Here is a 12,506-nt window from a genome sequence, read left to right as displayed (position 1 = left end):
TGAGAGTCAGGGTGTGGAATACACACGCATGGCACGTAAAGATGCAAAGGCATTTTTTAATGTAGATGCCATGCTCATTTCCTCTGGAGTCACACACACATACACACACAGCTGCTTCACATGGATGAGCATACGGTTGTTTTTTAAATAGAAAAAAAGCACCAATGTAGCTCAATATCTTCCTTTTTTTTAGATAGCCTACTGACATTCTACAAAATACGTTTTTTACCAGCCTATAAAATACAATTAGTTGTAATTTTAATGTTTAAATGTGATAGATTAGAGTAAAAAATGTACTTTCAGTTGTTACATTTGTAATGGATAATTCAGTTTTGTCATTATTCCTAATATTAAATGTAATCTAAATGTAACTGGAAGCTTTTGCAGATGCAATAGTTCATACTATTTTACACCCACCATTGTATTGGAACATGGAAATGTAACTGTGGGAGACAACTGAATGGTGAATCAAGACATAGATGTTACAAAAGTATTTTGTTATCATCTGTGCTTTGAAAGTAAACGTGTTTGTACAATTCAAGAAAATAAAACTTGGTTTCTGTCTCTTCCACACACAAAGTGTTGGTCTGTTCAAGTCATTTTGTTTTAATTTCTACAAGCCATGTCTGTGAAACATCATTTCCTGTCAATACAACATGCACTAAGTTTCTTACGTGAATGTACTTTAGTGCCATATTCAGGAATAAATAATAGATGTGTCTGTTTAGTCATTTGTCCTTCCATCATTTTATATCTTCATATGCTAAAAACTAAATGTATAACAAAAGTACTACAATATTCAATTCATAACAATATTTCTTCAGCATTTTCTAAATAAAAATCGTTTCATTTTCAATCAAATAGTTTGAAATCATTCATCAGTAACTGGGTTCTTGGGTTGCAAACAATGGAGATTTATTAAGAATAAAATGATGTAGCTCCCTTTCCTCCCAGCAGAGGCCAGTACACACTCTGGAGTGTCTGAGACTGGGGTGCTGACTCACTACTGATAACATACATCTTCCTGAGGAGAGATTTACAGAAAGAACAGCTAAATGAAACCTTCAGTGATCCATCACCACTCCAGGAGGTGTCACTTCCTATCAGTCACACACAACCTCTGCTCTGGCACTTACATGTAGAGAAACCAGCATTTGAACTAAACAGAGGAGGACTACAGTGGGATAACAAAAAAAGGTTGCTTGTTTATTATTAGATACACCGAGCTAAACGTAGTCTAATACAACAGTCCTGCAATAAATCTCCCTTCAAGATTATTATGTTCAGTTTGTGTTGAAATTGATTTAGCATGATCATTTAGGAGGATTTCAAATCTGTTGGATAATGGATGAGGGTAGGAGTTGCCACAGTCAATGTCCAAGTGCTACACCTCCTGCACTATAATCACACCAGGAACAAAGAGTCTTAAAGATAGAAGTACAGAAAGTGCATAAATCAAATGTAATAAATCTAAGGAAACAAGACAAATTCAATTCCTCAATTACTATTCTAGGTTGAAAATATGTGTGTTAGCATGTCGTCTTTGTCTATTTTGACTCTGATGAAGACACAGTATTGTTGAAACATTAGTCTGTTTGCACAATTAAAGTTTCAATGTGTAAGACATGCCAGAATTTATCAGCCCCACGAGAAGATTATAAGACAGCAGTGTTTTCTGACCAGCTCTCAGAGTTTAAACAGTTTGGTCGCACTGGTTTATGAAGGAACATCCCAGTTCAACAGTGTGGCTCATTGAGCTCTATGGCACAAACAAATATAGGAGGAAGATAAATCAGGCTTTGCCTGTACATATACGACAGATAGTACTCGTAATATTAGTTGTTAGCATCAATTTAATGCTAATTTTGGTCTTTTAATGGGATTTGTTGACTATAAAATATCCTTTAAATATTGTTATATGTACAATGCTCATAGTTCTCAACCAACTTGCAGCTTAAGTGTTGCAGAATGAGTTTGCTCAAATGTCTTATGAAGCCTAAAATAATGTTTTTTCTACGCTGACTGTGAGCCTTTGTTGTCAGTGCTAATCTCCGCACAGTTGAAGCCTTGTTTTGCTCATGATGGGAACAAAGAGTTGTCAGTTTAGTAACCAAAGCACATTGCCTGGTACTTGCAGTGACACTGATATAAATAGAACCTTTGTGTGCCACAAATGTCTTATTTTCAGCCCCTTTTGTCTGGCAGAGTTCAGTAAAAAAGGGATGCTGCAAGTGACATTGATTACACTCAATAACCCCAGATAATTATGTTAAGTTAAGAACATTATTTGCTGTGCTCACTATAGATATAGTTATATGAATGTTGTCATGGGGGGTATTCACAACATTGAGTTTGGAAAAAAATAAGATTCTAGTTCCTAGGAAATTACGTGTTCATCTTCACTGTCGTCCTCATCTCACAGAAGGCTTCAGCCGCGTCATATAGGAAATATGATCAACATAAATTCTCATGTTCTTCTTTTCCTTTTGTCCAATGATATGCTGTGACATCAAATAGCCACATAACCTGCGATCCAATCAAAATATTACCCGTCCAAAGAGCCACACCCACTAAACCTCCCAGCTCATCCTGCACTGTCATGGTGCTTGCTGCAGATGCAGTTGTCATGGAGATGGAAAGCGGCTCAGCGTCCACTGGTGGCACTGTTACCATGGAAATCCCTATCGCAGCAGCTTCCTCAGTGAAGCGAGCAGAGCCGGAGGAGCGTGTTCAGCACCATGGACAGCATCGTGTTGGAGCTGCGTTCCAGCACAGAAACTATCGCATGCTGATCGTGATCGGAGAGATTTCCACCAGCCATCACCTCGACACTGCCAGGAAACAGATCCCCCGAGGTAAGCTGAAAGAGGAGTGGTCAGAAGACCTGGGGCTGCAGGGAGGGTCAGGTGGTTCCTCAGTGTGAGACTAGAAACGCTCACTGCAGCTGAAAACATCTTAGCGTTAACGTGTTCCTTAAATTAAACTTAGATTGTATCAAATCTATTTTAAACAAACATGATCCGTTGTTCACATTAAAGTGTCCAAGCTCTCTTTAGATATCTGTGAATTCTAATTCAGGTGCAAACCAGCAGTCAGTCATTCAGCATATTTGTAAAACATGAAGGATACAATCCTCAAACGTCTCATATTGTCAGCGAAGGGCTTTAGTTTCTTAGACGTCCAGTATTTTTATGCTTTACTTAAGTACAGATACCATAGTCTAAAAATAATCCAGGACAGGTAAATGTCCTGCTTTCAAAATGTTACTTTAGTAAAATAACATTTTAGAAAAATGTAGTGAAAGTACTCATTATTATATTTGTGTTCAGTGTTATATTAAGCACTGTAGTGTATTGTATGTTATTACTGATTAATACAGGCCAGCAGCATCTCAGTGTTGTAGTTTGTAAACCAGGAGCCAATTCTTGTTACTTTAGCCACTACTGGGTAGTTTAATAGCAACAATAATTAATCATTCATAAGATCATCACGTTTTGTATGGAAAAATCTTAATCTGAAAAGTAAAGCTGAAATGTAATAAAGTACAAAGTAAAATATTTCCCTCTGAAATGTAGATGTACTCAAGTAAAGTACAAGTAACGTACAGCAGTACAGTATTTGAGTAAATGTTACTTTCCACATGTGTAGCGGTCCAAAAAACAAATCCGCCAACATATCTTTGGATATCTGTACATTTAAAAATGTTTTACAAACCTGCAGTCATTCAGGAATGTGATATGATATTAACAACCAGCTTCAGCTTCTTATTATTCCTCAAATACTTATTGGGTTAGCCTACAAGCTTAAGATTTCCAACCATTTTCCCTTGGGGATGTTATTTCACTACTTCATATTGAACTTTTAAAGCCTGGTTACTGATTCTTTTCAAATAAAAAAGCAAATATATGACTGTCCTCATGCCGCTGGTTAGTTTGTACGTTAGACGACCCTTTCATTATCAATGTTGTTTCTCTATACATAGGATAATGTGGTATTAAAACATTACTCACATGTACTCCCACTCTTAACTTAATCAATGCACAATCATGAATCAGTTATAAAGGTTCTTTACTTTTAGTGTAAGTAGAAATACTGTAGAAGTGCTTCAGGTGATTCTGCTGTCGAAGCAGCCCTGTCTGACGCTTGAGTGAAATGTTGTGCATGTAATGTAGCTTCCTCTATCGACGAACATTATTCATGCTGTTCTGTTTTTTAAACAGGTTTACGCTCCTGGAACGTCGATCTGACTGATTGTGACCTGAACAGGGAGCTGCAGCTTTTTGAGACCAGACACACCGCTCAGTTTTCTTCAGAGGTCAAAGGTCAGCCTGCGTTCATTAAATTAGCACAATGTATAAAAACTTGTCTGGTGGCAGGTACTGTATTTTGCCGCACATATACAAGTTTTTGTTGCTTGGTGACAAAAACTGCCAGTAACTTTGAGTTTTGATGGTATCAGAGTCTAGCTTATCTCTTATCACCCGTGTCTGTTCCCGTGCAGCCAGTCTGCAGCTGTGACTGGACTGTGACTGGATAAGAATGCATTCAGTCTGAGGTTCACAACAACACGTCCTTTCCTCCCTACATCTCCTTTGTCTTCGGTCTCTGCACATGCACGAGGCGGTTCCCGGGGATGCTCGAGACGATGCAGCCTGTATTGATCAGGCTCTCGTATGCAGACTGCATGTCAGAGTAGGAATCAATAAAGGCTTAATGTGAACACTATCTGCTGGGGGAATATACGATCAGGCCCTGCGTGTTGAATGGAGCCAGTGTTAATGTGTACCTGCCCGGAATGTTACTGCTGTGAATGAGACTGAAAGAAAACGCTTGTGTTTGATAACTATTCAGCATTTAGCTTAGTGGGGTCAAACAAACAGCTCAGAACAGAAGATGCATTGGCTGAATAAATTGCAGTGAGTGTTCACTGAAGAAGGATTTTAAAAGCAGTTATATCTTGGGGCACATCTATCCTCCCACACAGTTCTTTGGCTAGTAGTGTTATGTAAAGAGTAGAAATAAAAATCTGTTTGTTGACATCAGTGCTGTGTTGGTAATATACAAGCAGCCTCTAACCATTTTATAATCAGTTATTGTTGATAGAAAAACATCTTAAAGGTATAGTTCAGCGATTTAGTATTGTACTTCCATAACGTTGAGAGAATTTGTGAGAGACAGATTGAAAAAAGAATTGTCAAAATCAAAGTAACAGAAGCTGAGATATCTTGATTTATAGTCCATGAAGCTGCAAAAGCACTGGATCCTACACTTCCCATAATGCAACAAATAGCATGATTTTAGTTCACCCTCCCTGCCTGATAATTGACCATGTCTTTCAAATGATGTGCATCTTTCCAGAGCCATAGAGGACATTTTAAAGAAAGAAATCAGAAAGAAATTAAACTCAGAGAGACTAGGTCGAAATGAAAGTAACGCCAGACTATTTCTTGGCCAGGCGCAGTAATTTCCACGAGTCTTGTCGTCACAGCGGGGAGACTCCAGAATTTGTTACTATATGCTAAGCTAAGCTAAGCAGCTGTGTGTGTGTGTATATATATATATATATATATATAATACATTTGTATATATATATATATATATACAAATGTATTATATATATATATATATATATATATATATATATAATACATTTGTATATATATATAATACATTTGTATATATATATTAGGTATATTAGGTCAGAGGTCAACATTTTGCCATTTGTGGTTTGAAAGTTATTTGATGCTTCCTCTCGTGATCCACTCAGCAGCCAATAGAGTCTTTGTTTTGACTCTACCTGTATTCAAGCTTCCCTGGAAGAAACTTCATGAATAATTCAAATTTCTCCATTAACTATCCAATCCTGTTAAATGACAATTATCGCCAGCATTTTCATACTTTTCTTCTGACTCACCTCTGTCACAGATTCATCCTGTTTCTCTGTTGCCTGATCCTCCTCCCCTCCCTCTCTCTTTTCCCCTTATCCCTCTCTCCTGCTGTATTTCTTTCACTCCTGAGGGTGTTGATTTTACTGAGGCACAGAAAGAGGCTCAGTGATGCAGAGATTGCTGGCAGAGAGCATCACCAGGACTCCTCCAGCCTGAGCAGACGTCCTGAAAGGTAGAATATTTCCCCTGTTGGTGGAGTTAACCCTGCCACTGCCGGGACCAATCTTAATTCTGGCTATAGTCATGTACTTTTCTATACCTTGGAATCCAGAGCAATATTCTCTAAACATGCAGAGGCAATTACTAATATGTTTAGTCTGTTCTACAACAGGAATCTTACTGGTGATGCAACTGACGTAAACAACATTTCCCTCTTAATTTATACAATGTCCGTGCTGCTTTGCTGTAGTTGTATTTATCATCAGTGTTAACACTTAACATAGTACCTTTAACAATTCCAACGGGAGTCATATTCTTTGTCTGTTAAAGAGGTTCCTATGCAGCTACTAAAATAGTTTTACTACTTTTAACAATATCTGAGCAAAAATAATATTCAAGATGTGCATGCACTTTAGAACAGTTGGCTTTCTGCAGTAAGGTGATTTCTTAAACGTCAGACTCGATATCTGTAATAGGAGTGAGAGATAACTGTAAGAGAAACAAGGTTTCTGCAGAGAAGACGGCCATGTACAGGTGTGTACTGTACTTTACCGGGGTTATAATCAGATTTTACATGCTTGCATCTGCACGACAAAGACAATACAGATGTAAAGTGTTGCTGTGACAGCAGCATGAGAGGAATAATCTTTACTCATGGGACATATTTGTATCCAAGTAATTTGTAAATTCAATCTTAGTCAAGATATAATAGAAATGGACAATGAGTTACAAAGGTCAGCTTAGAGCTTAAAAACACTAAGACGCTTCAGGCCTAAATGTAAAATGTCAGAAAAACACTTACCATTTAATTATTAAAAAAGAAGGCAGGGTAAGGCGTTACATCTGATTCCCTGCCGTATGGAAATGTGATTGATTTCAGTAATCAGGTTATTGCAGTGCAAATAAACAGCACAAATTGTATTATGTGGTGCTTGATCACAGTCAAGTGCCACAGAGATGATATTGATGCTATTGATTACTCTCTCTCTCTTTGTCTTTGATTGATGCTCACTCTGCCTCACTGCTCACACACACTGAAATCCTATCCAGCTACAGTTCTTGAAAGCCACTGCAGTAAAATATGCGAGTAAACACAGAGATGGAAGCATCACATGAACATACAGAGACGTGTGCAGCAGTCTAAAGCAAACACAGCATGTCTCTCAGGATCACCGGCAGACTGCTGCAGTCATCTGCCTGCTGAAGCAACACACACACACACACACACACACACACACACACACACACACACACACACACACACACACACACACACACACACACACACACACACAAACACACACACATCCTATGGATTGTATTTCAGTAATTTGCAGGATTTGTCTAGACATCTGTCGATGCTGCAGACGAGCACAGAGAATATCAGCCTGTCCACATTCACGCATTTAAGTAATTTAATATGATGTAAGAGATTATCCATCCATTGCAGTTTCCCGGAAAGTTGTATTACAGTGCAGCATAGAAGCCACTCTGCACTGGTATTCATCCATTCAATTATTATATCATCTTTTAATAACAATTATTGTCAACTTCTTCTTGACTATGTGGTGTTTTCTTAACAGCACATGGAACAATGTTTAACCTATATGTTAAGTGCATGTCCTTAATATTTGATGCACTGATAAACTTGATGATGGAGGTATTATTGCAGCTCAATTTCTCTGTGAATACTAGAAATGGTCACAGCCATGCTAGCAGCTTATAAACATGTACGTTGGGACGACCTTGCCCTGATCTAAACACTAACATCCGCATGCTAAGGGACTCACAATGACAATGCTGACATGCATTAAGCATATTATAATGTTTAATATTATCACCACCTTAGATAAGTGTGTTAGCATGTGCTACTTAGCACTAAATACATAGTATTGAATTTGAGGAAAATATTGAAAAAACTGATGTGCAATTTCTCCTGAGAGATAAAATGAATCGGTTTTTATCTCTCACACACAGGGAGACTTTGATTCTCCTGCTTTGTTATTTGACAGCAGCAAGCAAAGACACAGGAACAAGACAAATGTCTTCAAGTAAAAATATAATAGATTGAAGAGATGTTGATGCATGTGAGGTTATGAACTTAAAGGCCATTAAAAAAAAATACTGAACCCCCTGACAGTGAGCAGATTCAAAAGGCCATGTTGCCTGAGGCACAGACGTCAAACAGGCTAACATCAAGAACCAGCCCCAGCCAAAAGGCAGCAGCAAACCACTCTGTCTGGAAGTCTGGGTTTCTGACTTTTATTTGAAGTGATAAGGCTGGTGTTGTTCTATATATTTCGTATTGTTACCATATCCCATGAAAAGACCGAAACCAACAATGTACTAATCTGTACTTTTGGACTTCCTTTCTGTAGAACTCCAAACCTGTTGGTTCCTTCTGAAAACAAATCATTTTACAAAATGTCACACATATACGGTTTCATTAAAACAATTAAAAAGTAATTTCCTAAAACAGCTGGCAGTTTTTATCAAACAAACACAAAAGAATAGTACATTTGTTGGGGATTACTTTCAACAGCGGATTAATCCGCATGTGGTGCTCTAGTGAGTGTTTGTGGCAGCAGGGGGGTGTGTGTGGGATTGAGTTAAAATAAACTACAGTGTGTGTGTGTTCATGGTAATGAAGGAACATGTCATCCAGTAGAACTAATATGTTTCAAATTAAAGTCTATAGCAATAAGGATGGGATAGGCGGGTCAAACAAACACAGGACTCTGACCCAGGACACCAGTGTCTGTGTCTTGTGTGAAACCAAAAGTCAACTTTCACTAATATCCATTCACGTAATAACTGAAATCTTACTAAACCTAACCAAGTAGATTACAACGTTAAAGCAGTTTAGTTGTAATATATATCAGGCTTTGATACACACACATAATACTAAATAATAACACCAGCACAGAACACACAATCAGCAGTCTTACTTTAAAGGTTCAATGTGTAAGATGTGCCAGAATTTAAACTTAAAACATTAAAACAATGAACTAACATCATCAACAGAGTGTGAAGAGGTAACAGTGTTGACGTTGTGTCAAAGACGTCTCTGTGTTGTGTTCAGATATCTACTGAAGTTAGCATGCTAACAGCTAGCTGCGCTCCGTCCCGTCTGTAATACCACTTGTTCCTCTAGAGGTGATAGTGAGTCACTGTAGCTCCAGTCTGCCTCAGTACAGAGGGAGAAGAAGTACAGCTGCCTGACTCTTGTAGATATTACAGCCACCTTCCATCTGTTTTATAGTTTATTGAACTAAATCCAAAGTGGCAGAAACGAGAACCCCCCCCCCCCGCACCACCTCTCCTCGTCTTCACAGCTGCCAGGAGGCAGTTTCTCCGAGCGTGTAGCTGTCAGCAGCCCAGAGAAACGCCTGTAGCTTCAGTTAGCAGTTAGCTGGAGTTCAGCCACAGCACCGGGGAACTGCAGACTCCCTGTTGCTGCAGTTACACAGGTCCAGCAGCCCGCTGTGACTGCAGGGCTGGTGCTGGTTCTGGCTGAGCTCAAGTCTCTTCAGCCTCTGACTGTTGCTCCGTACGACGGAAGCGGCTGCCGAGCGCCGGCTCTGTCGACCTCTCTCCTCCCCGGCGGGGTGCTCTCCTGGCTGCGCCGCCACCGGGAAGACGAGACGAATATGCGGTCGTTTTCTAGTTTCTGCCACTTTGGATTTAGTCCAATAAACAAACTAACGTAACGTTACACGGACTACAACCCCGCTTAACATCAGTGCTCAGTAAACACAGATGATCAGCTCCACGTGAAGATTAGAAGACAGTTTTTCTGGCTGGCTGGCTGACACAGGAGTAAATGTAATACACAATATAAAGAAAAAGAATAGAATACAATAAATATGCCAAACTAGTACAACTAAAATATTAACATTAGAGATTGTATGGACCCAGTTTAGAGGTGAAATACTGCCCCCTATTTCTGTGGAGCAGGTGGCTCGAAATTACACACTGAACCTTTAAAGGAAGAAAAAAATTAAGCATCTTCAAGAATTTAGCCTACTCCTATTTACATCAGTTGTTTGAGTGAAAATGAATTAACCAAGACTAATCAATTGTTTGTGGCAGGAGGCGTGAGAAGGTGACTTGAATGTGGAGAGGGTAATTGTGGAAATTGTGACACTGTGTGGTGAGAGTGGCTGGTAAAAAGGTTATTGTTATTAAAACATTATGTCAACTGGAAAGTTTATAGTTCAGCTGGTGGAGAATGAGGTGGGATGAGGCAACTGTGGTTCTATGCTACTTGCTGTAATGCAAAGGTCACATTGGAGAATTGATCAGATCTCGGCAGTGAAAACATTCAGTATAGGTTCCGCCCTCGAATTGAAGGTCAGTCCCTTTGATCCGTCGTCTTGTGGCTCTGAGGGATTTAGAGATTCACTCCTGATTCATATTTACTTTTCAGGAAAACCTCTCAAAGCATCCAGAAGGTGCCTGCCTGTAAATGGCTCCTCCTTGTCTGTGCCTTGAATACTAATCAGCTGGCGGGGGAGTGCACAGTCATCATGGCTGACAGGCTTAGACTCAGAGAACAGAAAGGAAAAAACTGTACGACCATGAAAGCAGGGTGGCTTTTGTGATCAAACGATGTAATCCCAAGAAAGGTTGGTAGTTTATCAGCATTAATTGAAAGCGTCCGAGCAAAATTGTCCTTTTTTTTTTTATTGGTACGTAGATCTTTAAATAGAAATAGCTGAAGCTGAGAAGCTCATCAGCAGAGAAACACAGATATGCAGTACAGACAATGATCAGAGTCTTTATCATCAATTCCACTAAAAAAGCTTTCTTCGATCAGCTGTATTCAAGTGTAATTCATTTTAAAGCCATAGAGACATTTTTCTCTCACGCGTGCCGCAAAATCCAATGCTGGCATTTGCTTCCAGACTCGAGCCCTTTAATGCCGACATGGAATGGCTCAAGCTGCCAAAATGGCAGTGCCCTCCCTGATGGGTGGCATATGTGCTGAAGGACAGCCAGCGCCCTCGAGTCTCACAGCCTTCCTGAAGGCCTTTCTCTGCCCCAGTCGAGCTAGTGTGTACATGCACACACTAATCTGTTTTATACAGACACAGGGACAAGGGAAGTTAGGCAGGGGGGTTAAACAGTTCAGGCGGGGTGGCTGAGGCATGGGGGGTGGGAGTGTGAAGAGAACAGTGAGGCAGTTAAAGGAACAAACCCACCCAACTCTGTCAATCTCATGACAGAAAATGTTTCCACAGTTGGATGCATTAAAAATGACGTCCATATTTGATGTTAATCCCTCAGAATCAAAGACCAGAGGCTTATTTCCATCTTACTCTTTCTGCTCTATCACTATAATTATACATTGCACTTAACGTCCCTTCATTGAGCAGGCTGGAAGTGCATTCTAGGAAATGAAAGAACTAACTAATCACAACAAAAAGTAACAGTAATCTTAAACACTTGACCACAAATGAAATAATAGAATATGAACAAGTTATAATCGTTTATAATCCTCCTAAATCTTTACTTTTAGTTGATGTGGCAACACCTGTGGTGACTGGTGAAGTGCGTTTTATTAATGCATGTCCCAGCGTACTGTTGGAAGTGACTCGTGTGTTGACCACCAGGGGCAGTAAATACTCCTTGATCGGTAACTCTGTTAGAAATGCAAAAGAAGAAGCACTGGCACTGGTGTGCGCAGCCAAATAAATCGTGGACTGAGGGACGTTGTTGCATCAGGTTCTTTAATAAAGAAACATCTTCTGTACACTGTAACACTGAACTCATGATCAAATGTTGTCTTCTGAGTGTATCCTACATCCTTTCCTGTGAATCTCTTGTGTGTTGCTACACAATTTGAATCATACACTGGATAGGCGGATTGGCCACTAACTATAAAAACTACTATATAGGGAATAATAATAATAATAATAATAATAATAATAATAATAATAATAATAATAATAATATTACAGAATTTTAAACAATGGCTGTTGCAGAAAGAGTTATGGCCATGAATGGTATGAAAACGTGGTTTGGATTTAATGAAACAATTTGAAAACTGTGACCTTCAATTGGTTATTGCGTTTTTCGTTGCTTATGAAATTGGCTCTATGGTCACAAAATAAATAAATATATCGAAACAGTCTTCTTCCTCAGCGTCACCTAAAATATTGACCTCTTTTCTTGTCAATTAAAAACCCTCCGTGGCCTCTTTAGCTCCCTGAAGACGCTCACAGCTTCCCTGAGGAGCCGTCCAGTAAGGACGTACTCTCATGTCTGTTGCGTCATGATGAAATGGATACAGTATGGCCCATAAGTAATCAGTGCATCCATCACTGTACATCCATTAGTGTCTCAGTCCTCAGCATCTCCTCTGCTCACAGCAGACCGCTTCCTGATTGACTGATG

The 12,506-nt window shown here is 39.3% G+C and overlaps 1 protein-coding gene across 1 annotated transcript in view; it reads left to right on the top strand.

Moving 5' to 3' along the window:
- The first annotated feature begins 2,638 nt into the window (after positions 1-2,638).
- The window catches only part of map1aa (microtubule-associated protein 1Aa), a 37,893-nt gene continuing 28,025 nt past the window's right edge, over positions 2,639-12,506 (top strand). The window contains 2 exon segments of the mRNA XM_029455342.1: positions 2,639-2,855; positions 4,221-4,322. Coding sequence (XP_029311202.1) covers positions 2,672-2,855; positions 4,221-4,322 — 286 coding nt within the window. The 5' untranslated portion in view covers positions 2,639-2,671.

Source organism: Cottoperca gobio, chromosome 3 (assembly GCF_900634415.1).
Source record: "Cottoperca gobio chromosome 3, fCotGob3.1, whole genome shotgun sequence".
Classification (NCBI taxonomy): domain Eukaryota; kingdom Metazoa; phylum Chordata; class Actinopteri; order Perciformes; family Bovichtidae; genus Cottoperca; species Cottoperca gobio.
Note: the sequence above shows the minus strand (reverse complement) of the source record. Positions and strands in the feature narration are given on the sequence as shown.